Below are 26,689 nucleotides of genomic sequence, written 5' to 3'. Positions count from 1 at the left end.
AGAGATAGAGAGAGGGAAAGAGAGAGAGAGAGAGAAAGAGAGGGAAAGAAATAGAGAGGGAAAGAGAGAGAGGGGGGAAGAAAGAGAGAGGGAAAGAGAGAGAGAGAGAGAGAAAGAGAGAGGGGGGAAAGAGAGAGAGGGAAAGAGAGAGAGGGAAAGAGAGGGAGAGAGGGAAAGAGAGAGAGAAAGAGATAGAGGGAAAGAGAGAGAGAGAAAGAAAGAGAGAAAGAGAGAGATACAGATTGAGAGAGAGCAAGAGAGAGAGGGAAAGAGAGCGAGAGAGCGAGAGAGAGAAAAAAGAGAGATTGAGAGAGAGAAAGAGAGAGAAAGAAAGAGAGAGAGAGAGAGAGAGAGACAGATTGAGAGAGAGAGAGGTCTCCTGAAATGAGGGAAACGGCAGAAAAGGAAGATTATATCAGGGGAAGGATGAGTTCAACCATCTCCCACAATTCACTAGTGACTTTAAAAACCAACAAACTTGGGCCATTACAGTGTGCTATGCAGAGATCATCCTGGACTTATGTCCACAATTGAGTCTGAAATGGGTGAACAGTGCAGTCAGGCGGTAGGGAAAGCAAGTAGAATGCTCGGCTGCATAGCTAGAAGTATCACAAGCAGGAAGAGGGAGATTGCAATCCCATTGTATAGAGCAGTGATTTTCAACCTTTTTTGAGCCGCGGCACATTTTTTACATTTGCGAAACCCTGGGGCACATTGAGGGGGGGGGGGCTAAAAAAAGTTTGGACAAAAAAAATCTCTCTCTCTCTCTTCCTCCCCTTCACTCTATTTCTTTCTCCCTCCCTCTTTCTCTCCCTTCCTTCCTCTTTCTTTCTCTCTCTCCATCCCTCTTTCTTTCTCTTCCTTCCTTCCTCTCTTTTTTGCTCTCTTTCTCTCTCCCTCCCTACCTCCCTCTATGTCTTTCTCTCTTTCTCCTTCCCTCCCTCTCTTTCTCTCTCTCTCTCTCTTGCTTTCTCTCTCTCTCTCTCTCTCTTTCTCTCTTTCTTTCTTTCTCTTGTTTTCTCTCTCTCTCTTGCTTTCTTTCTCTCTCTCTTGTTCTCTTTCTCTCTCTCGCGCGCACTCTTTCTCTCTCTCTCTTGCTTTCTTTCTCTCTCTTTCTCTCTCTCTCTTTCTCTTGTTTTCTCTCTCTCTCTTTCTTTCTTTCTCTCTCTCTTGTTCTCTTTCTCTCTCTCTCTCTCTCGCTCTTTCTCTCTCTTGCTTTCTTTCTCTCTTGCTTTCTCTCTCTCTGGCTTTCTCTCGCCCTTGCTTTCTTTCTCTCTGAGCTTCACGGCACACCTGACCATGTCTCGCGGCACACTAGTGTGCCACGGCACACTGGTTGAAAAACACTGGTATAGAGACCACATTTGGAATACTGTGTCCAGTTCTGGAGACCTCACCTACAAAAAGATATTGATAAAATTGAACGGGTCCAAAGACGGGCTACAAGAATGGTGGAAGGTCTTAAGCATAAAACGTATCAGGAAAGACTTCATGAACTCAATCTGTATGGTCTGGACTCTGGAGGACAGAAGGGAAAGTGGGGATAGGATCGAAACATTTAAATAGGTTAAAAGGTTAAAAAAGGTTCAGGGGGGGGTGTTTTTAATAGGAAAGCGAACACAAGAACAAGGGGGCACAATCTGAGATTAGTTGGGGGAAATATCAGAAGTAAAGTGAGAAAATATTATTTTCCTGACAGAGTAGTAGATGCTTGGAACAAACTTCCAGCAGACGTGGTTGGTAAATCCACAGTAACTGAATGTAAACATGCCTGGGATAAACATAGATCCATCCTAAGATAAAATACAGGAAATAGTATAAGGGCAGACTAGATGGACCAGGAGGTCTTTATCTGCTGTCAATCTTTGATGTTTCTATGTCCCTAGACCAGTGTTTTTCAACCAGTGTGCCGTGGCACACTAGTGTGCCGCGAGACATGGTCAGGTGTGCCGTGAAGCTCAGAGAGAAAGAAAGCAAGGGCGAGAGAAAGCCAGAGAGAGAGAAAGCAAGAGAGAAAGAAAGCAAGAGAGAGAAAGAGCGAGAGAGAGAGAGAGAAAGAGAACAAGAGAGAGAGAAAGAAAGAAAGAGAGAGAAAACAAGAGAAAGAAAGAGAGAGAAAGAGAGAGAGAGCAAGAGAGAGAAAGAAAGCAAGAGAGAGAGAGAGAAAGAGCGCGCGCGCGAGAGAGAAAGAGAACAAGAGAGAGAGAAAGAAAGCAAGAGAGAGAGAGAAAACAAGAGAAAGAAAGAAAGAGAGAAAGAGAGAGAGAGCAAGAGAGAGAGAGAAAACAAGAGAGAGAGAGAGAGAAAGAGAGGGAGGGAAGGAGAAAGAGAGAAAGACATAGAGGGAGGTAGGGAGGGAGAGAGAAAGAGAGCAAAAAAGAGAGGAAGGAAGAGAAAGAAAGTGGGATGGAGAGAGAGAAAGAAAGAGGAAGGAAGGGAGAGAAAGAGGGAGGGAGAAAGAAATAGAGTGAAGGGGAGGAAGAGAGAGAGAGAGATTTTTTTTGTCCAAACTTTTTTTAGCCCCCCCCCTCAATGTGCCCCAGGGTTTCGCAAATGTAAAAAATGTGCCGCGGCTCAAAAAAGGTTGAAAATCACTGCCCTAGACAAACCATTGTAAGTGAAGGATTCCTTGTATTCACCAAGCTGGATTGCAAAATTGGTATGCATTTTATATAGCGGTGGGTGTATTTTGTACACATCTTTTGTTGTTGTTGTTATAATTGGCATTTTGTGTATAAAATTGCTGCAAGCAGGCTTTGATCACACCCAGGTACGATTGTGTATTGTACAGAAGAAGCACTTGGTGTCTTTGAAGGCACAAGAAATATATATATATATACACACTTTAAAAATGGCTCGTTTCTAGAAATGATTCTGCGACTTCGCATCTCAGCTATGCTCACGTTTTGGGTCTCACCTCGCTCGGCTCATTGTTTTTATTTTTGTTATTTACTGGGATTTATACAATCACCCGCCTACTGTACGTGACTCTAGGCAACTTAAGAGTAAAGTAGATGAAGCCGATAAAATGCGTAACGTATAAAAATAAAAACAGGGCCCTCTCTTCTTTGGTACTGCATTTTTCCCCTCTCATTAGATTCTCAGCTCAGGCTAACGAGATAGGATGGGGAGGGTGGAGGAATGTTACAGGGGGAATATTTAAGCGTGGGTTCATACAATACATTGGCGGGAGCTAAGATCGAGTCGCGTTCCATGTGTTTTACAAACTCACCTAGCGTGGTGCCAGACGATGGAAGAGAGAGAGAGAGAGGGAGATTGGGAGGAGGAAAAAGAAAGATTGAGAGAAAGAGAGGGATTGAGAGAGGAAAGGGAGGGAGGGAGAGGGAGAGAGAGAGAGAGGAAAGAGAGGAAGAGAGGAAGACAGAGAGAGGGGAGAGATTGAGAGAGGAGAGACAGGGAGAGATTGTGAGGGGAAGAGAAAGAGATTGAGAGAGGAGAGGGAGGGGGAGAGGGAGAAGGAGAGGGAAACCTTGAGAGAGGGAGATGAAGATTGAGAGAGGAGAGGGAGGGAGAGAGAGGAAAGAGAGAAATTGAGAGAAGGAAAGAGGTAGAAGGAGAAAGAAAGATTGAGAGGAAAGAGATTGTGAGGGCAAAAAAGAAAGATTAAGAGAGAGAAGGAGATTAGAGAGGAGAGGGATGGAGAGAGAGGAAGAGAGATTGGGAGGAAGAAAAAGAAAGAGAGAGAAAGAGAGAGATTGAGAGAGGAAATGGAGGGAGAGAGAGAAAGAGAGTGAGAGGGGGCAAAGAAAGATTGAGAGGGGGGAGAGAAAGATAGAGAGAGAAAGAGAGATTGAGAGAGAAAAGAAAGAGGAGAGAGAAAGATTGAGAGAGAGAGAGGAAAGAGATTGAGGGGAGAAAAGAGAGTGAGTGAGAGAGAGGGAGGGAGGGAGGGAGAAAGATTGAGAGAGAGGGAGAGAGAAAGGGAGAGAGGGAGAGACAAAGATATATATGTATAGAGAGAGAGGAAAGAGAGATTGAGAGAGAAAAGAAAGAGAGAAAGATTGAGAGAGAGAGAGGAAAGAGATTGAGGGGAGAAAAGAGAGTGAGTGAGAGAGAGGGAGGGAGGGAGAAAGATTGAGAGAGAGGGAGAGAGAAAGGGAGAGAGGGAGAGACAAAGATATATATGTATAGAGAGAGAGGAAAGAGAGATTGAGAGAGAAAAGAAAGAGAGAAAGATTGAGAGAGAGAGAGAGAGGAAAGAGATTGAGAGAGAAAAGAAAGAGGAGAGAGAAATATTGAGAGAGAGGAAAGAGTGATTGAGAGGAGCGAAGAGAGAGAGAGAGAGAAGAAAAGAGAGAGAGAGAAGAAGAGGGAGAGACTCATCTCAATCTCTCTTGACTAACCCAACTGACATCCTTTCCGTGTTGTTGTAGAGGCCTCCTTCTTATGCATTCCCCTGACCCTCCCAGGCTGACTTTGCCTTCTCAGCTCGCTCCCACCACCACCCTCCCACCCCATTCCAGGCTTAGCCCGGTCGGTGGGAGAATTTTCCTCCTGTCAGTTTAATTCTTTGATCGATGGGGAAGAGCAGGAAGACGCAACCCAGCGCAGCTGGCCTCTCAAGTTACCCCTGGCAGGGGATCGCCTTCGCGGTTGGGGACGGCGGAGTGGAATGCTGGCGGAGCGCGCCGAACACAAGTCAATAGCAATTTAGCGGGATTGGGAGCAGGTCCTTCCTCCTCACGCTCCGCGGCTCCCAGGAGGCAGGAGTCGCATGCAGGATTATTACCGGCTCGCTCGGAAATATTTCCAAAACAATCCTCCGAGAAGTGTGTGTTTGTGTGTGTCTTGCGTTTGTGTGTGTGTGTTTGCTTGGGGTGGGGAGGGAGGAAAAGGAAGCAAAGAGCTGGAGCTTCGAAAGCCGTTGGCTCCAATTGCAGCGACGGAATTCGTTTGGGAGTTTCTTGCAAACAGCAACAGCTCATAGAATAGAATAGAATAGAATAGAATATTGGAATGAATAGAATAGAATAGAGTACAATAGAGAAGAATAGTATAGTATAGAATAGAGTATAATAGTGTAGAATAGAATAGAATATTGGAATGAATGGAATAGAATAGAATAGAACAGAATAGAATATTGGAATGAATAGAATAGAGTACAATAGAGAAGAATAGTATAGTATAGAATAGAGTAGAGTAGAGTAGAGTAGAATAGTGTAGAATAGAATATTGGAATTAATGGAATAGAATAGAACAGAATAGAATATTGGAATGAATAGAATAGAGTAGAATAGAATATTGGAATGAATAGAATAGAATAGAATAGAGTAGAGTAGAACAAACTCCCAGCAGACGTGGTTGGTAAATCCACAGTAACTGAATTGAAACATGCCTGGGATAAACATACCGTATATCCATCCTAAGATAAAAATACAGGAAATAGTACAAGGGCAGACTAGATGGACCAGGAGGTCTTTTTCTGCCGTCAATCTTCTATTCTATTCTATTCTATTCCAGTCCAGTCCAGTTTATAGTCTATTCTACTCTACTCTACCCTACTCTAGTCCTGTTCTATTCCATTCCATTCCATTCTATGGATGATGGAGAGCCTCCATCGACGCAGCTCTAAGGTGAGGATGGAGAGAGGACCGACCTTCTGCAGGAATCAGCCCAGAAGCAACGAAGGAAACACGAGAAAGAGGAGGCAGAAATCAAAGCCGATACCGAACCCATTTCCCTCCTTCGCCCGAAGAACGGCAAACAAAAGATTTTTATTTTTATTTTTAAAAGAAAAGATACCACTGCTATTATTACGCTCCGGCCAATGGATTTCCCAGACCACCGCGGCCACAAAATAAAGCCTGAAAGGCCTCTTCTGCTGCGGGCATGCTGTTCGAAATACTCTGGGCTTTGAATAACACACAGCCAGAGGTTGGTTCTTTCCTCCCTCCCTCCCTCTTTCTCTCTCTCGTTCTCTCTCTCTCTCTCTGCTATTTCCTTCCCGGCTTCCAAATAGAATAAGAGCAAAGAATGCTTTCTGGGCAGGAGAGGTGGGGATGCCCCAAATGTTTTGAAAGTGGGAAACAGGTTGCGTGGTTAACAAAGGGGGAAAATAACCCCCGAGTGGGGTGGAGTGAGTAGAAAGACACATGCAGTCACTTCTTCCGAAACAGACTTTTGTGGATTGAGGAAGTTCTTTCTTTCTTTCTCTCTCTCTCTCTCTCTCTGGACATTAGCTTTCACTGTGGCCGGAGTGTATTCTGGGGGAGGGGGTTTCTTTTCTGTTGCACCCCCCACCCCCCTGCATCCATGCTGTTCCTTTGAACAGGGAAGGGGTTCAAGGCACTTTGCTGCCTGAAGTGGAGGCCAAGCGGTGAGGCTAAGTTTGGTTAGTCAACACAAAGGCGGGGGAGCAGGAGGGGGAGAGAGAGAGAGAGGGGTTGGCTGGCAGGGGGAGGGGGGCACTTTCTAAGCCCCAAACTTATCCATTTCGCTGGAAGGGGGGGTAGAGCAAAATGCAGGTGTTCCTGCATTGACTGAAAAGGAGGAGAGGGGAGAGGAAGAAGAGGAGGGGAAGAAGAAGAGGAGGAGGAGCAGAAAAAGAGAAGAAGAAGAAGAAGAAGAAGAAGAAGAAGAAGAAGAAGAAGAAGAAGAAGAGGAGGAGGAGGAGCAGAAAAAGAGAAGAAGAGGAGGAGGAGCAGAAAAAGAGAAGAAGAAGAAGAGGAGGACGACGACGACGAAGAGGGGAAGGAGGAGAAGAAAGAGCAGGAGGAGAAGAAGAGGAAGAGGAAGAAGAGAAGGAGCAGAAGAAAAAGAGAGGGAGGATAAGGGGTGGAAGAGGAAGAGGAAGAAGAGGAGGAGCAGAAGAAAAAGAGAGGGAGGATAAGGGGTGGAAGAGGAAGAGGAAGAAGAGGAGGAACAGAAGAAAGGAGGAGGAGGAGAATAAGAGGAGCAGGAGGAGCAGAAGAGGAGAAGAATAAGAGGAGGAGGAAAAGGAGATGGAGCAGAAGAAAGAAGAGGAGGAAATGAATAGGAGGAGGAGGAGAAGGAAGAGGAAGAAGAGGAGAAGGAGCAGAAGAAAGAGGAGGAGGAAGAGGAAGAAGAGGAGGAGGGGGTGGAGGAAGAGAAGGAGGAGGAGGAGAAGGAGGGGAAGGAAGAGGAGAAGGAAGAGAAGGAGGAGAAGGAGGGGAAGGAAGAGGAGGAGAAGGAGGAGAAGGAGGAAGAGAAGAAGGAGGAGGAGAAGAAGGAGGGGAAGAAAAAAGAAGAAAAAAGAAGGAAAGAATAAGAAGGAGAAGAGAAAGGAGGAGGATGAGAAATGAAAGGAAAGGGAGAAGAGGAGTAGGGAAAAGAGAAGGAAAAACAAAAGAGGTGGAAGAAGGCATCCGTTTCCACCCCTCCAAATTGCTCCCATAAGCTTTCTTTCACCCAAAACAATTCAAAAAACAAAAGAATAACTCAGATCAGGCGCATACCGTGAAAATGCTCGGCTGTTTTTCTTCGCAGGGACTCTACCGTTTCCTCCGAATCTGCCCATTCCAGCACCAGCCTCCTGCCGTACAGATGGGTACTGTGGCACAGGGCACCGAAGGCTCTCTGCGGGACAAGGGGAAGGAAAAATAGAGTGGTTTTCAGAAAGTTGTCAGAGAAACCTGGTTTGGGCCCGTCAGTATATTGGGTTTGTCAATATCCAGCAATGTATATTTGGAGGAAATAGTATAAAGTTGCTTTAAGAGCCAGGCTGCAATAATGTTGCTTTAAGAGCTCGGCTGCAATTAACCATAAAAGGGAGACAGCTATGTTGCTCTCTATTGCATTGTATTGTTGGTTGGTGGTGGCTATTGTGGTTAGTATTGATAATGCTTGCTATAGTGTTCGGAAACTTCAGATCGTGCAGAATGCAGCTGCGAGAGCAATCATGGGCTTCCCTAAATATGCCCATGTCACACCGACACTCTGCAGTCTGCATTGGTTGCCGATCAGTTTCCGGTCACAATTCAAAGTGTTGGTTATGACCTATAAAGCCCTTCATGGCACCGGACCAGATTATCTCCATGATCGCCTTCTGCTGCACGAATCCCAGCGACCGATTAGGTCCCAAAGTGGGCCTTCTCCAGGTCCCGTCAACTAAACAATGCCGTTTGGCGGGACCCAGGGGAAGAGCCTTCTCTGCGGCGGCCCCAGCCCTCTGGAATCAGCTCCCCCCAGAGATTAGAATAGCCCCCACCCTCCTTGCCTTTTGTAAGCGCCTTAAAACCCACCTCTGCTGTCAGGCATGGGGGAACTGAGATATTCTTTCCCCCTAGGCCTTTACAATTTATGCATGGTACGTTTGTATGTATGATTGGTTTTATAACAAGGGTTTTTAGCTGTTTTTAGTATTGGATTGTCACATGCTGTTTTTACCACTGTTGTTAGCCGCCCCAAGTTCACGGAGAGGGGCGGCATACAAATCCAATAAATAAATAAATAAATAAATAAATAAATAAATAAATAAATAAATAAATATATTGCTGTGTGCTAAGTTATGTTATGTGCTAAAGTATCGCTGTGTCCGAAGATATTGCTGTGTGCTAATAATATACTATATTGCTGTGTGCTAAATACTGGTCTATGTATTTGCTGTGTGCTGAATGGTAAATGTACTTGCTGTGTGCTAAATACTGCCGTGTGCTAATAATATGAGATATATTGCTGTATGCTAAATGGTCTATTCACTTGCTGAGTCACTCACTGGCAGTTGGAACAGAGTTCTTTTCAGGTGGGGAGGGGCAGTAGAACACCTTAGTGTCAGAGCATGTTAAAAACAATATAAGAAATGACTAATGATCTAATAGTCATTTCAAAAAATCCTTTCTTAACGAGCACCTAGAAGCCAAGAGGAACATACGTGCCAAGGTTCAAGTTTGTAGGCTTTACCGTTCTGGAGATTTCGTGATGATGCGTGAGTGGCATTTGGCATTTATATAGATACATAACCAAGAAAAAATATATTTTTTTCCAGGTTCAGGACCCTGGACAGCAACCTAACAGCTAAGACTACAAGGATTTATCACGAATGTACAGATCGGCTCTCATCACATGGAGTCAACTGTTTGCATTGTACCATTCATTAAACATACACACACACCACACACACACACACCAAGCCAAGTTGATTCAGTTTTCACTTGGGACAATGACTGGATTCAGGAGCATTTTACTTTCAAAAGTTCAAACACGTCAGAGCCTTACAAATTACTTTGGCAGTGTTCTCCTCCTGCTACAATTTAAATGGCAGCCTCAAGTTAAAACAAAGATCATAAAACTGCCCCCTAGTGGTTGGCAAGTGAACGGGTGTAATTGTGCAACCTTTGTGTAATGCACACCTGACAAGTGCAGGCTTCGATGTCAGCTCCAGCATCAGGAGTCTAAGAAAACAATCTATTCAAGCAAGTATTATAAGTTGGCAATAAAGTCATTTGTGTATCCACGTCGTGTTTACCAACCATGAGTCACTGTTTGATTAGGGGACTGCAAAAAACACTTATACAGTGATCCCTCTATTATCGCGAGGGTTCCGTTCCAAGACCCCTCGCGATAATCGATTTTTCGGGATGTAGGGTTGCGGAAGTAAAAACACCATCTGCGCATGTGCGCCCTTTTTTTTCTATGGCCGCGCATGCGTAGATGGTGGAGTTTGCGTTCCCCGCCGCCCACGCAAAGGGGAAACACGATTCGGCTCCTCGCTGCTGCTGCGCTACCGAGCAGATCAGCTGCTGGGCGGCCGAAGGAACCTTCCCTGGGTCTTCCCGGCCGCCCACGCAAAGGGGAAACCCCGGCTCCTCGCTGATGCCCGCCGCTCGCCCGCCCGCCAGCAAGAGGGGGAAGACCCAGGGAAGGTTCCTTCGGCCGCCCAGCAGCTGATCTGCTCGGCGCAGCAGCAGCGAGCAGACGAAGATCGGGGTTTCCCAGCCGCCCACGCAAAGGGGAAACCCCGGCTCCTCGCTGATGCCCCCGCCCGCCCGCCGCCCGCCAGCAAGAGGGGGAGAGATAGAGAAAGAGAGAGAAGGAAAGAAAGAGATGAGAGAGGGAGGAAGAGAGTGTGAGAGAGGAAGAAGCAAGATAGAGAAAGAGAGAGAGAAAGAAAGATGAGAAAGGAAGGAAGAGAGTGATGTCATCGGGTGGAAAAATCGCGATATAGCGTTTCGCAAAGATCGAGATCGCGAAACTCGAGGGATCACTGTATTTTAAATCTAAAAATACTCCATTTGGGGAGTGAAATGTTTCAAATATTCTGAGCTCAGCAGAGCATGCTTCGAACTGAAGCAGCCGTCTGTATTTTAAGAAGTACTTTTAAGAAGTATTTTAGATATATAGAACCTCTAGTGGTTATTCGATAAGTTGCTGTTGAATTAATTAATCTCATGTAGAAATGAAAGTTTGAAGTAAGATGGGTATAATATAGAGTTTGATATTGTTTATAATGATGTGATGTAATTTTTCAATGTAAGGTGGGGGGGAAATTTATTTATTTATTTATTTATTGGATTTGTATGCCACCCCTCTCCGTAGACTCGGGGCGGCTAACAACAGTGGTAAAAACAACATGCGACAATCCAATACTAAGACAGCTAAAAACCCTTATTTTAAAACCAATCATACATACAAACATACCATACATAAATTGTAGAAGCCTAGGGGGAAAGAATATCTTAGTTCCCCCATGCCTGACGACAGAGGTGGGTTTTAAGAAGCTTACGAAAGGCAAGAAGGGTGGGGGCTACTCTGATCTCTGGGGGGAGTTGGTTCCAGAGGGCCGGGGCCGCCACAGAGAAGGCTCTTCCCCTGGGTCCCGCCAAACGACATGGTTTAGTTGATTGTTGGTTTTTGAGGTTTTATTTTGATAATATTACGTAAGTTCTACAGAATGTTTTTTTATAACGGAAGGAAATAAGTTTCCACTGAATGATTAATAGAAAGAGAAAATGTTTATATATGTTTTACTTTACGCACGGTTTTAGTGTTTATACTTACGTATTGTTTTTTATTCTATGTTGGAGAAAAATAAAATTTCTATTTGCAAAATGATCAGGATGGGACGTTTCCAATTTGAGAGGGTTTAAATGTGCTACGTTTTGCTAATCGGAAATCATTGGTTTCAATTCTTGCTGGACTTCAAAGATGCAATCCAAGGAGAATGACATCTGAGAACTGTCGACATCTCCCAAGATTTGGGTCCAGACTGTCAAGGTCTTACAAGTTGGATCCCCTTTGTACAAACGAACAGGCCAGAAAGAAATGTTCACAACCTAAGAACGTGTGGTGTTCACATTTGCAATTGGCTGTCATAGATGCTATTATATGGATGGGCAATCCAACATGCATATACAGTGATCCCTCGATTTTCGCGATCTCGATCTTCGGGAAATGCTATATCGCGATTTTCCCCACCGATGACATCACTCTCTTCCTTCCTTTCTCATCTTTCTTTCTCTCTCTCTTTCTCTATCTTGCTTCTTCCTCTCTCACACTCTCTTCCTCCCTCTCTCATTTCTTTCTTTCCTTCTCTCTCTTTCTCTATCCCTCCCCCTCTTGCTGGCGGGCGGCGGGCGGGCGAGCGGGGGCATCAGCGAGGAGCCGGGGTTTCCCCTTTGCGTGGGCGGCTGGGAAACCCCGATCTTCGTCTGCTCGCTGCTGCTGCGCCGAGCAGATCAGCTGCTGGGCGGCCGAAGGAACCTTCCCTGGGTCTTCCCCCTCTTGCTGGCGGGCGGGCGAGCGGCGGGCATCAGCGAGGAGCCGGGGTTTCCCCTTTGCGTGGGCGGCCGGGAAGACCCAGGGAAGGTTCCTTCGGCCGCCCAGCAGCTGATCTGCTCGGTAGCGCAGCAGCAGCGAGGAGCCGAATCGGGGTTTCCCCTTTGCGTGGGCGGCGGGGAACGCAAACTCCACCATCTACGCATGCGCGGCCATAGAAAAAAAGGGCGCGCATGCGCAGATGGTGTTTTTACTTCCGCAACCCTACATCGCGAAAAATCGATTATCGTGAGGGGTCTTGGAACGGAACCCTCGTGATAATAGAGGGATCACTGTATACTGATATGAGTATACAGTGTTCCCTCACTTTTCGCGGGGGATGCGTTCCGAGACCGCCCGCGAAAGTCGAATTTCCGCGAAGTAGAGATGCGGAAGTACATACACTATTTTTGGCTATGAACAGTATCACAAATCTTCCCTTAACACTTTAAACCCCTAAATTGCAATTTTTCATTCCCTTAGCAACCATTCAGATTATTACTCATCATGTTTATTTATTAAAGTTTATTAAAAAAAATATTTATTAAAGGCAGGCGAAAGTTTGGCGATGACATATGACGTCATCGGGTGGGAAAAACCGTGGTATAGGGAAAAACCCCACAAAGTATTTTTTAATTAATATTTTTGAAAAACCGTGGTATAGACTTTCCCCAAAGTTCGAACCCGCGAAAATCGAGGGAACACTGTACTACAGTATAGTATACTATATACTCATATCAGTGGCTGTGGTATACTGATTTATTTTATCTCAATTATCTTTCAACTGATCAGAGAAATCCCTTTTCTTAAAGAATTCCATTCCATTCTACATTCTATTCTATTCTTATTTTATTCCATTCTCTATTCTATTCTATTTCATTTTATTCTATTCCATTCTATTCCATTCCACTCTATGTTGCTGGTTCTGTTTGATAACCAGCAACATTTTGGCACGATCTCCCAAGGGACAATTTGGTTTGGTTAAACTTGCTCAAACATTAGTAATAATTCTTTCAATCCTCCAGTTGACCTGTTTCTACCTTCCAATAACCACTTAATTAAAACTCTATGGCTAATAGAAAACAGAACCTCAGAGTTGGAAGGGACCTGGAGTTTTTCTAGTTCAAGAGAGCCTATACCAGAGGTAGGCAAAGTCGGCTCTACTATGACTTGGGGACTTCAACTCCCAGAATTCCTGAGCCAATCCTGCTAGTTCAGGAATTCTGGGAGTTGAAGTCCACATGTCACTCATTTATTTTATTCAACTATCCCAAAGGACAAGATAGATAACTTTGAACCATCGCTAAACCTACAGCCGTCCAGTCGAAGGTCGACCCGTAAATAAAGAGGCAGAAGGACCATCCACACGAGAGTGCAAAACAACCCACAACATCATGGGGCAGGACCATGTGGGCTGACACACAGATGGAAGCCGTCTGGGAACCGTCTGGGGTTTCTACCATGACGGACGTCGTAGATCAAGCCAGGAAGCCTCCGAGGTCACCTCCCCCGGGGTCCCCCCATCTCACCAGGTCTAAATGGTTGCAATTTGGCGGATGGGGCCACGCCGTCCCCTCTTTCCCCGCTGCCCTATTAAACGCTCAGCCCGGCAAACCCAGAGGGAGTCGACCATTAGTGAGGTACAAAAGAGTCGACAGCATTAGGAGGTTGATAGATTTCTCATTCTTCCTTCAAGACAAAAGGGTGATCGGAGCCGAGGGCCTGGCCAAGGCAGGGCAGCTGAGTCTCTTCTGCCAAAGGGGAGAAGATTCATTCCTTGGTTGGAAGGGGTTTTTGTTGTTGTTGTTGTTGGAAAGGACAGTTGACTTTTTAATGCTCTCCTGCACCCTCCGCACCGTAGGAATATATCTAAATCTATATAACTATGTCTATGTACAGTACATGTGTATGTATATCTATATCTATATGTGCTTGTCTACGTATATGTATATGATGTCTGTGTGGGTATACACACATATACAATACACATACACACACATCTATTTATTATAGCTATAGATGTGATATAGATAGTTGATAGATAGAATAGATAGATGATAGATAGTAGATAGATGATAGAGAGACAATAAGATACTCTGGATAGATGGATAGGATAGATAGATGATAGATAACAGAGAGATGGATGATAGATAATAGATAGATGATAGATAATAGATAGATGATAAATAATATAGATTGATGATAGATAATAGATAGATGATAGATAGAGACAGATAGATACTGTAGATGGATGGATAGGATAGATAGATAGATAGATTAGATAGATAGATGATAGATAAATAATAAGTAGGTAGATAAATAGATAGATAGATAGATAGATAGATAGATAGATAGATAGATAGATAGATAGATAGATGATAGATAAATAATAGGTAGGTAGGTAGATAGGTAGATAGATAGATAGATAGATAGATAGATAGATAGATAGATAGATAGATAGATAGATAGAGACAGATAGATACTGTAGATGGATGGGTGGATAGATAGATAGAAAGAAAGATAGATAGATAGATAGATAGATAGATAGATAGATAGATAGATAGAGATAGATACTGTAGATGGGTGGATGGGTGGATAGATAGAAAGAAAAAAAGATAGATAGATAGATAGATAGATAGATAGATAGATAGATAGAGACAGATAGATAGATACTGTAGGATGGATGGATGGGTGGATAGATAGATAGAAAGATAGATAGATAGATAGTTAGATAGATAGATAGATAGATAGATAGATAGATAGATAGATAGATAGATAGATAGATAGATAGGATAGAGAGAGAATAACACCTAAGGACTTGGGAAGCAAAGCACACGTGGACACTGAATGGCCCTTCTGGGGAATAAATAGAATGAAAGAGGAGTGGTGGTCATAGGAGACAACAGTTCGTATTTCTGAAGATTTTGCTCCTAGTGTTCCGTGCCACAAAGACTGCTTGCCAGAACTTAATTTGCAGCCTTTCAGGCTGGGAGCTCATCCCAGCCTTGCAATTATCACAAAGACCTGATAAGGTCTGTTGCTGCCGTTAACTCCTTGAAGGACTCTTGCCTGGACTTTTTGGTGGGTGTAATGCAATTATTCACAGGAGGTAAATAAAGAGGGGTTTTTTTTTCGTGACAAGGAGTCTATTTCTTGCTTCTGCGAAGGCTGGGCAAGAACAGCAGATGAGACCGTCACTCTCCGGGCTTCCTTTTGTCCAGGGTTATATGTCAGAATAAGGGCTGCCTGCTTTTTGGGAAAATCCTAGGATAGGGTGTTTCAGAAATTGTCAGAACACATGCAGACATATGGCGACTGTTCAACCTCAGACGACAATTGACCTCAAGGTTTCTGTCATGGGAGAGTTCGCTCACCTTGGCATCCTGCTTGGTAAGGAAATCCACAAAGCCGAAGCCGCGATGAGATCCGGTTCCGAACATTTTCTTCGGCAGACGGACTGTCTTCAGCTCCCCAAAGGTGCTGAGGTCCAAGGAGGAGGAGGAGGAGAAGAATGAAAAGGAGATGAATTTCAAAGTTAAAGTTCAAAGGTTAGCCTCCAATCTCCTATAATAGGTGTCCCCCTGACCCTGTGGACTAGCATCGACGTGCAGCATGCCACAAACCTGGCCACATATATAAGCAAAGCCCCATTCTCATGGGATGCAGGCAGCACACAACCCCACAGCCGCTCTGGGTCCTCGGAGAGGGGCGGCCTACAAGTCTAATAGAAACATAGAAACATAGAAGACTGACGGCAGAAAAAGACCTCATGGTCCATCTAGTCTGCCCTGATACTATTTTCTGTATTTTATCTTAGGATGGATACATGTTTATCCCTGGCATGTTTACATTCAGTTACTGTGGATTTACCAACCACGTCTGCTGGAAGTTTGTTCCAAGGATCTACTACCCTTTCAGTCAAATAATATTTTCTAATGTTGCTTTTGATCTTTCCCCAAACTAACTTCAGATTGTGTCCCCTTGTTCTTGTGTTCACTTTCCTATTAAAAACACTTCCCTCCTGGACCTTATTTAACCCTTTAACATATTCAAATGTTTCCATCGTGTCCCACCCTTTCCAGACTATACAGATTGAGTTCATGAAGTCTTTCCTGAAACATTTTATGCTTAAGACCTTCCACCATTCTTGTAACCCGTCTTTGGACCCGTTCAATTTTGTCAATATCTTTTTGTAGGTGAGGTCTCCAGAACTGAACACAGTATTATTCCAAATGTGGTCTCACCAGCGCTCTATATAGCGGGATCATAATCTCCCTCTTCCTGCTTGTTGTACCTCTAGCTATGCAGCCAAGCGTCCTACTTGCTTTCCCTATCGCCTGACTGCACTATTGAAATTGAATTCAATAAATTGAATTGAACTGAATCCCCTGCAGTCCAAGGAAAAATCCTGCCCCAAACGGTCAGGGCCCTCTGCCCTAGAATGAGCCCCTGACCCAATTCACGTTTGCCCCGCACGCCTGGTCTGAGCTATGAATTAGTTACTTTCCCCCGACACTTTGCCCAAAGCAGTGAACCCTAAAGGAATGAAATGTGCTCTACTGGTGCCAATTCTATTTCCAGAGAGTCAAAAGGTCTCGTCTAAAAGTTTTCTTAAGTCAGCACTACTAAATTTTGGGGTTATTTTTTTTTCCGTCTCGAGAACAAAAGTACTCCATGTATAGCACAGTCCCACAGAGTTGGTCTCCTCTGGGTCCCGTCAACTAAACAATGTCATTTGGCGGGACCCAGCGGAAGAGCCTTCTCTGTGGCGGCTCCGACCCTCTGGAATCAGCTCCCTCCAGAGATTAGAACTGCCCCCACCCTCCTTGCCTTTCGTAAACTCCTTAAAACCCACTTCTATCATCAAGCGTGGGGGAACTGAAAGATCTCCCCCTGCCTATGTAGTATTTTTTGTGTATGATATGACTGTATGTATGTTTTTATATATTGGGGTTTCTTGTTCTTTAGACTTTTTAAATGTATTATTATTATATTAGATTCTAACTATTAGATTTGTCATTATATATTGTTTTTATCCTTGCTGTAAGCCGGAGAGGGGCGGCATACAAATCTAATAAATAATAATAATAATAATAATAATAATAATAATAATAATAATAATAATAATAATAATAATAGCAGCAGTCCTCAACTTACAAGTGCTTATTTAGTGACAGTTTTAAAGTTGCAGCGGCACTGAAAACAAAGCGACTTATGGCTGTTTTTCCACACTTATGACCACTGCAGCATTCTCGTGGTCATAGGATCGAAATGGATACAGGAAATATCGTATTTTTTTGAATATACTGGAAATATCGTATTTTTTTGAATATAAGATGCACCTTTCTCATTCCCAAAAGAGGCTGATAATTAGGGTGTGCCTTATACTCTGAATGTAGCTTCCCCCCCCCCCCAGCCCTAACTAAGTGCTAACGATCTTCCTAGCTCTTAGCTTGCAGGCTCTTTCTTGCTTACTCTCTGCAAAGAATGTTTTCCAAGCCTTAAGGTCTTTGCAGGGCTTTTTTCATTGCTCTAATTTGCTCTGAGTAAGTTTCTTTCCAGCCCTAACCAGGTGCTAACGATGTTCCCAGCTTTACTGGCTTGCAAGCTCTTTCACTGTTACTCTCTGCAAAGAGTATTTTCCAAACCCTAAGTCTTTGCAGGGGTTTCTTTCCATTGCTCTCTTTGCTCCGAATGTTTCTTTCCAGGTGCTAATGGTGTTCCCAACTCTTACTGGCTTGCAAGCTCTTTCACTGTTACTCTCTCCAAATAACGTTTTTTTTAAAGCCCTACCCAGGGGATAAAATAATCTGCTGAAACAGTCCAGACTAAGGATGCTAGCCAGATGAATACCTGGTAAGCAGATTCTTTTCCTTATTTTCCTCCCCGCAAAACTAAGGTGCGTCTCCTCATCACCTCGAGATTCGACTACTGTAATGCTCTCTACATGGGGCTACCTTTGAAGAGTGTTCGGAAACTTTAGATTGTGCAGAATGCAGCTGCAAGAGCAATCATGGGCTTCCCAAGGTATGCATTGGTTGCCGATCAATTTCCGGTCCCAATTCAAAGTGTTGGTTATCACCTATAAAGCCCTTCATGGCATTGGACCAGAATATCTCTGAGACTGCCTTCTGCCGCACGAATCCCAGCGACCGGTCAGGTCCCACAGAGTTGGTCTTCTCCGGGTCACGTCAACTAAACAATGTCGTCTGGCGGGACCCAGGGGAAGAGCCTTCTCTGTGGTGGCCCCGACCCTCTGGAATCAGCTCCCTCCAGAGATTAGAACTGCCCCTACCCTCCTTGCCTTTCGTAAACTCCTTAAAACCCACCTTTGTCGTCAGGTGTGGGGGAACTGAAACATCTCCCCCTGCCTATGTAGTGCATGATATGACTGTATGTATGTTTTTATATTGGGGTTCCTTGCTTTTAGATTTTTTAAATGTACAATTGTTATTTTAGATTTTAAATTATTAGATTTGTCAATATATATTGTTTTTGTCACTGTTGTGAGCTGCCCCGAGTCTGCGGAGAGGGGCGGCATACAAATCTAATAAATAATAATAATAATAATAACTGAGATATCTCCCCCGGGCCTATACAATTTATGTATCGTATGTTTGTACGTATGTCTGCTTAATAATGGGTTTTTAAAAATATTTTAAATTTTAAATTATTAGATTTGTTATGAACTGTTTTATTGTGTTGTGAGCTGCCCCGAGTCTACGGAGAGGGGCGGCATACAAACCTAATAAATAAATAAATAAATAAATTTGCTTAATGACTGCACAATTTACTTAACGACCGCAGGGATACACTTAGTAACACCAGGTGCTAAAATGGGGCACCGATCCCCTAAAACAACTAACTCTCTTGCTTAGCCACAGAAACCTGGGGCTCAACCTTGGTCGCAAGTCGAGGACCACTTAATATATGCAACGAGGGGGAAATGAAAAATTCCTCGGCCGATTCCGCGGCAAAGCAGCTGTTTCTCCAGGGCCACGTCAGACGCATTTATCAACCCCCGGCGTGCAAATCGGAGATCCATGAATATTTGATGTGCCCTCCGACCACAAAGGTGCGCTATTTTATCCGATGTTCTCCCTCCCTCCCCCCCCCCACGTGCAAAAGCACAGGGCTCGGGGAAGCCGCCGGGCCGCAACACGCACATCTGGGAATAAACACGGGTAAAAATGTTGTCAACGCTCTCATGAAAACGATAGAAAGCTTAAATCCGAGGAGTTAACCCCTCTGTGCCGACGGCATGACCAAGCATCCATCGGCTGAATTTGGTCGGGGCGTCGCGGAGGATAAGTGAGACATGATGAAGCCTCTACATGAATCCACACGTTTCTCCTCTCTCTCCCTTTCTCCTTGGAGTCCTTCCCTCCCTCGCTGCCTCCTCGTGGCCTCCGTTCGCCTTTCGGCATTAACGCACACACACAAACACACACTCACAAAAACACATGTCAGGCCGCAGTGATTTTAGTCGGGGGTCCTCTGGCCTGCCACACTTGATGCTATTTAAAAATGTAATTCTTCGCTGCGGGAATCTGGGAGGAGTAAGTTAGAAATAGAGAAACATAGAGGATGGAGGGCAGAAAAAGACCTCAGGGTCCATCTAGTCTCCCCTTCTACTGTGTCCTGTGCTTTATCTTAGGATAGATATACACTGCTGGAAAAAATAAAGGGAACACTTAAACAAAACAATATAACTCCAAGTAAATCAAACTTCTGTGAAATCAAACTGTTTGCTATCTATCTATCTATCTATCTATCTATCTATCTATCTATCTATCTATCTATCTATCTATCTATCTACCTACCTACCTACCCATCCACCCATCTATTATTTCTCTGTCTATCATCTATCCATCCATCCATCATCTGTCTGTCTGTCTGTCTGTCTATCCATGTATCTATCATCTATCCATCCATCCATCCATCATTTGTCTGTCTGTCTGTCTGTCTGTCTGTCTGTCTGTCTACCTACCTACCTACCCATCCATTATCTGTCTGTCTGTCTATCATCTATCTATCTATCTATCTATCTATCTATCTATCTATCTATCTATCTATCTAATCTATCTATCATCTATCCATCCACCCATCATCTGTCTGTCTGTCTATCCATCTATCCATCCATCATCATCTGTCTGTCTGTCTGTCTGTCTGTCTATCTATTTAATCTATCTATCTAATCTATCTATATATCTGTCTACCTACCTATCTACCTACCTACCTACCGTCTGTCTGTCTGTCTGTCTGTCTATCTATCTACCTACCTACCTACTGTCTGCCTACCTACCTACCTACCTACCTGCTCCTTTTATGACTTTTATTGTACACCCCCCCCCCCCCCCAGAATCCTACTGCGGGGGAAACAGGAAGGTTCTTGAACAGCATCCCTACAGAATAATTTTTAAAAATATCTCCGCTAGGGGTGGGGGAGACGAATAAGAAGCGCCCAGCCCCAATCCCAACCGCCCCAAATCCAGAATTCCAACAGGCCTCCCCCTCCCACCCACCCACCACCGCTTCCGAGTGACTCCTCGGGAGAGAACAATGGGGTAACTAAGGATTCCCAGACCAGGCAAAACCCGCCCCCCTCCCTTCCCCGCTGTGTTGATAATTAGAATCCATAACACGGCCATAGACATCTCCCAAGCTGCGAAAAATGAACGCTTTCATGCCCCCCCCCGCCCCCACTCTCCTCCGAGCCTCTCACACCTCTTTTCCAATTACGATATTCACCTCTTAAGGAATCGGAGGTGGCACCAATTACCCTCCGCGGAGCTGGTGGGTGCCCCGTCTACGAAGAATAATTTATGTTTTGATCAACAAGGAGAGTTCTCACATTTCTAATTTGTTATGGGGCAAGGGATGGGGAGGGGGGAGGGTTGCTCAGCGTGGGCGTCTGGGGAGAGGGGTGTGTGTTCGTGTGTTTGGGGGAGTGGGGGATGAGGGAGGTAGGAAGAAGAAGTGCCCTAGAGTGCCTCCCGTCCCCTGTCCTATTGCTCTCCTATATCTCCTCTACCTTCTATTCCTATATCTCTTCTTCTATTCTTTCATTGATATGTTTTATTCCTATATCTTCTCTTCTATTCTTTCTTAGATATATTTTACTATGAGTATATCCTCTATAACCTTCATCATGTATTTTACGTGTGTGTGTGTGTGTGTGTGTGTGTGTGTGTGTGTGTGTGTATGGCCCTGGGTTGGGCCGAGAGGCAAAAAAGGAGCTGTGATGTTCTTTCAATATACCAGGGTGATTCGACACAAAATGTAACCCTTCCCTGGTACAGAGCTGAAGGGATTGGATACTGTAGCCTAGAGGATAATTCTCTGCCTTACAAGGCAAAGGTTGCAGGTTCAAGTCCCAGTGGGTATGGCTAGCTGATGAGGCCAAAATAAGGCCGAAATAGATCTATTCTAGTCTCCCTTAATTTTCAAATTCAGCTTAAACATGTGACATACATACATACATACATACATACATACATACATACATATATATATGTCACATGGTGGTTTTTTTTGCTGAATTTGAAAATTAAGGGAGACTAGGATAGATCTATTTCGGCCTTACTGGGATTTGATCCTGCAGCTTCTGCCTTGTAAGGCAGAGAATTAACCTCTAGGCCACCAGATCTGATCTCTTCAGCTTTGTACCAGGGAGGGGCTATATGTTCTTTCTGTTGGATCACCCTGGTATATTGAAGGAACATCACAGCTCCTTTTTTGCCTCTAGGCCCAACCCAGGGCCATTTCAAGGCAGTTAATTTATTCATAGCCAAAAAACTATGTTCTGTATGTATCACATGGGTGGGTGGGTGGGTGGGTGGGTGGGTGGCTGGCTGGCTGGCTGGATGGATAGATAGATACATAGATGGATGGATAGATAGATAGATAGATAGATAGATAGATAGATAGATAGATAGATACATGGATAGATGGATAGATAGATAGATAGATAGATAGATAGATAGATAGATAGATAGATAGATACATACATACATACATACATACACCCACTAAAACACTCATTGTGTATTGGACAAAATAAATAAATAAAAAAAATTAAATTAAAAATAAATAAATAAATAAGGATGTCTTGATGGGACCGTACTGGATTTCCTCCGACAGCCTCGAGTGGCACCAGTGTGTGTGTGCGAGAGCCCCCCGATTTGTATGCAGACGTGTGTGTGAAAAGAATAATTGGGGAGAGGGGGGTGATTCTTCTCCCGGGGGTGGGGGGGTGGGGGGGGAGAGATCAAGCTCACGCCAGCAGGCGAGCCAACACATGCTTCTTTCCCGAGAGAGGACACATCGAACACATCCAAAGTCTTCATCCTTTCTCCAAAAATGTTGGAAAAGGCACAATTTTCATTTTGACTAGCACCGACTGTGTTTACCCAGTTTAGGGAATGAGACGTTTGCAAGAGGACCAGCAAGTTCAGGGAGTAAAAAGGAGCGTCTCCCCCCCTCCCCCCAATTTCATTTTGCTGGCTTTCGTGCCTAAGGCGGGACTAGAACTCACAGTCTCCTGGTGATTGGCCCAAAGCCATCCGGTCGACTTTTATGCCTAGGAGGAACAAGAGCTCACCGTCTCCCGGTGATTGGCCCAAAAACACCTGGTCGACTTTCATGCCTAAGGCGGGACTAGAGCTCATGGTCTCCTAGTGATTGGTCCATAGGCACCCAGTCGACTTTCATGCCTAGGGCGGGACTAGAGCTCATGGTCGCCTAGTGATTGGTCCATAAGCACCCAGTCAACTTTTATGTCTAGGTGGGACTAGAACTCATGGTCTCCTAGTGATTGGGCCATAAGCACTCAGTCAACTTTCATGCCTAAGGCGGGACTAGAACTCATGGTCGCCTAGTGATTGGTCCATAAGCACCCAATTTTTATGCCTAGGTGAGACTAGAACTCATGGTCTCCTAGTGATTGGGCCATAGCTTCCCAGCCGACTTTCATGCCTAAGGCAGGACTAGAACTCATGGTCGCCTAGTGATTGGTTCATAGCTTCCCAGTTGACTTTCATGCTTAGGTGGGACTAGAACTCATGGTCTCCTAGTGATTGGGTCGTAGGCACCCAGCCGACTTTCATGCCTAAGGAGGGACTAGAACTCATGGTCGACTTTCATGCCTAAGGCGGGACTAGAACTCATGGTCGCCTAGTGATTGGTCCATAGGCACCCAGACGACTTTCATGCCTAAGGCGGGACTAGAGCTCATGTTCGCCTAGTGATTGGCCCAAAGCCACCCAGTCGACTTTCATGCCTAAGGCGGGACTAAAGCTCATGGTCGCCTAGTGATTGGCCCATAGCTTCCCAGTTGACTTTCATGCCTAAGGAAGAACTAGAACTTACTGTCTCCCGGTGTTTCGTCCAAAATCACCCAGCTGGCTTTCATGCCTAAGGTGGGACTAGAATTCATGGTCTCCCAGTGATTGGCCCATAGGCAATCCTCCCTTTCATCTTCCTTTCCTTTCCTTTCCTTTCCTTTCCACTCTCTTTTCCTTATCTTTCCTTGCGTTCCCTCTCTTTTTTCCTTATCTTATCTTTCCTTTCCTCCTTTTCTCATAGAAACCTAGAAGACTGACGGCAGAAAAAGACCTCATGGTCCATCTAGTCTGCCCTTATACTATTTCCTGTATTTTATCTTAGGATGGATCTATGTTTATCCCAGGCAGGTTTAAATTCAGTTACTGTGGATTTACCTACCACGTCTGCTGGAAGTTTGTTCCAAGGATCTACTACTCTTTCAGTAAAATAATATTTTCTCATGTTGCCTTTGATCTTTCCCCCAACTAACTTCAGATTGTGTCCCCTTGTTCTTGTGTTCACTTTCCTATTAAAAACACTTCCCTCCTGGACCTTATTTAACCCTTTAATATATTTAAATGTTTCGATCATGTCCCCCCTTTTCCTTCTGTCCTCCAGACTATACAGACTGAGTTCATGAAGTCCTTCCTGATACGTTTCTCCTTTCTTTCCTTTCCCCCATCTCCTTTCCATTCCTCCTCTCCTTCCCTTTTCTTTCATCTCTTTCCTTTCCTTTCCTCCCCTCTACTCACCTTTCCTTTCCTCTTTTTCCTTTCCTTTCCTTTCCCTATCCTACCCTATTTTATTTTCAGGATCAGTCAGCAATCCTCTGTCCTAGATTCCATATCTTCACCCTAAGAACAGAAGCTGGGTCTCTCTCCCCTCCAGCCCTCGCCCCAAAGAAATGACAGGACTGGGGTGGGGGGACCCCAGGAAGAATGGTTCAAATGGCATGAGAGCTGCCACAGCTTTAAGAGTGCCAGCTTCATCCCGGTCATTCATGCCAGTAGGATGCTTGGCTGCATAGCTAGAGGTATAACAAGCAGGAAGAGGGAGATTGTGATCCCCTTATATAGAGCGCTGGTGAGACCACATTTGGAATAATACTGTGTTCAGTTCTGGAGACCTCACCTACAAAAAGATATGGATAAAATTGAACGGGTCCAAAGACGGGCTACAAGAATGGTGGAAGGTCTTAAGCATAAATCTTATCAGGAAAGACTTCATGAAATCCATCTGTAGAGTCTGGAGGACAGAAGGAAAAGGGGGGACATGATCGAAACATTTAAATATGTTAAAGGGTTAAATAAGGTCCAGGAGGGAAGTGTTTTTAAAAGGAAAGTGAACACAAGAACAAGGGGACACAATCTGAAGTTAGTTGGGGGAAAGATCAAAAGCAACGTGAGAAAATATTATTTCACTGAACGAGTAGTAGATCCTTGGAACAAACTTCCAGCAGACATGGTTGGTAAATCCACAGTAACTGAATTTAAACATGCCTGGGATAAGCATATATCCATTGTAAGATAAAATACAGGAAATAGTATAAGGGCAGACTAGGTGGACCATGAGGTCTTTTTCTGCCGTCAGTCTTCTATGTTTATATCCTCCTTGCCCACCCTTTCCTCGCCAATCCTAACCCGTTTTGGGTTTTGCCTGTAAAATAACACCTTCCTGGTTTGGCAAGATGTCAGAAGGCAGGTGGGATCGTCTTGATTAGGAAGAAGAAGAAGAGGAAGAGAGAGAGAGAGAGAGAGAGAAAAAAAAGGCAGCGGCGAGATATCGTAATTAGAGGAGTCATTAGCAATGTGCGCAGCAGAGGGTCTTGTAAATGAAGTGTAGATTTGAGTCTCTTTTCAACTCACCGGGAATATGAACAGTCAGTCCGATTAGTTAATGGGACCAGTTTCTTACAGCAGCAGGAAATGGGGGAGGTTGGGAGGCACTGAAAGAGGCAAAGAAAATGCTAACGAAGCCAGTGATATTGGCTAAGAAAATAGAATGGAATGGAATAGAATAGAATTCTTTATTGGCCAAGTGTGATTGGAACCCCAAGGAATTTGTCTTTGGTGCAGATGCTCTCAGTGTACATAAAAGAAAACATACATTAGAAAAGAATAGAATGGAATGGAATGGAATAGAATTCTTTATTGGCCAAGTGTGATTGGACACCCAAGGAATTTGTCTTTGGTGCATAGGCTCTCAGTGTACATAAAAGAAAACATACATTAGAATAGAATAGAATGGAATGGAATGGAATAGAATTCTTTATTGGCCAAGTGTGATTGGAACCCCAAGGAATTTGTCTTTGGTGCAGATGCTCTCAGTGTACATAAAAGAAAACATACATTAGAATAGAATAGAATGGAATGGAATAGAATAGAATTCTTTATTGGCCAAGTGTGATTGGAACCCCAAGGAATTTGTCTTTGGTGCAGATGCTCTCAGTGTACATAAAAGAAAACATACATTAGAATAGAATAGAATGGAATGGAATAGAATAGAATTCTTTATTGGCCAAGTGTGATTGGACACCCAAGGAATTTGTCTTTGGTGCAGAGGCTCTCAGTGTACATAAAAGAAAACATACATTAGAATAGAATAGAATGGAATGGAATAGAATATAATTCTTTATTGGCCAAGTGTGATTGGAACCCCAAGGAATTTGTCTTTGGTGCAGATGCTGTCAGTGTACATAAAAGAAAACATACATTAGAATAGAATAGAATGGAATGGAATAGAATAGAATTCTTTATTGGCCAAGTGTGATTGGACACCCAAGGAATTTGTCTTTGGTGCATAGGCTCTCAGTGTACATAAAAGAAAAGATACATTAGAATGGAATAGAATAGAACGGAATGGAACGGAACAGAATATAATTCTTCATTGGCCAAGTGTGATTGGACACATAAGGAATTTGACTCTGGTGCAGATGCTCTCAGTGTACATAAAAGAAAACATACATTAGAATAGAATAGAATGGAATGGAATAGAATAGAATTCTTTATTGGCCAAGTGTGTTTGGACCCACAAGGGATTTGTCTTTGGTGCAGATGCTCTCAGTGTACATAAAAGAAAACATAGAATAGAATAAAATAGAATAGAATTATTTATTGGCCAAGTGTGTTTGGACCCCCAAGGAATTTGACTTTGGTGCAGATGCTCTCAGTGTACATAAAAGAAAAGATATATTCATTAGGAATCATAAGGTATAACACAGAAATAATACAAATGAGCAATCAAACCCTATTAGGAATGAAGTTCGTCAAGAATCGTAAGGTACAACACTTAATGATTGTCATAGGGTACAAATAAGAAATCAAATCAAATCATAGACTAGAATGGAATGAATAAGGAAAGAAGCAAGAACAGAACAGAATAGAATTCTTTGCCATAGCTTCGCCATCACTGCCCTAATTAATTCATGAGCCCCAAGCCACGTTTCAAACAAAATCCAGCTATTTATGAGGAGCGACATGTCAGCACATCCCCAAATGGAGTCAGCTCTGCCCCACATAAATTTACATCCCGCTTCCTGTCTCCCCGCTCCTCCCAAGATGTGTCATAAATCACAATCCTCCAACGAAGCACTTTCCTGGACTGTAGAGAACATGCCTCTCCGATTGACTGT

General features: G+C 44.0%; 1 protein-coding gene across 2 annotated transcripts in view; it reads right to left on the bottom strand.

The window, feature by feature from the left end:
• The window catches only part of RBM19 (RNA binding motif protein 19), a 96,248-nt gene that overhangs the window by 12,644 nt on the left and 56,915 nt on the right, over nt 1–26,689 (bottom strand). For both annotated transcript variants that reach the window (XM_070762971.1, XM_070762972.1), the window contains exons 22-23: nt 15,108–15,213; nt 7,437–7,557 (exon numbers count right to left, since the gene is read on the bottom strand). In XM_070762971.1, coding sequence (XP_070619072.1) covers nt 7,437–7,557; nt 15,108–15,213 — 227 coding nt within the window. The remainder of the gene's footprint in view (nt 1–7,436; nt 7,558–15,107; nt 15,214–26,689) is intronic.

The sequence above is a fragment of the Erythrolamprus reginae genome, chromosome 10, assembly GCF_031021105.1.
Source record: "Erythrolamprus reginae isolate rEryReg1 chromosome 10, rEryReg1.hap1, whole genome shotgun sequence".
Classification (NCBI taxonomy): Eukaryota; Metazoa; Chordata; class Lepidosauria; order Squamata; family Dipsadidae; genus Erythrolamprus; species Erythrolamprus reginae.
This window is presented reverse-complemented; position numbering and strand designations above follow the sequence as displayed.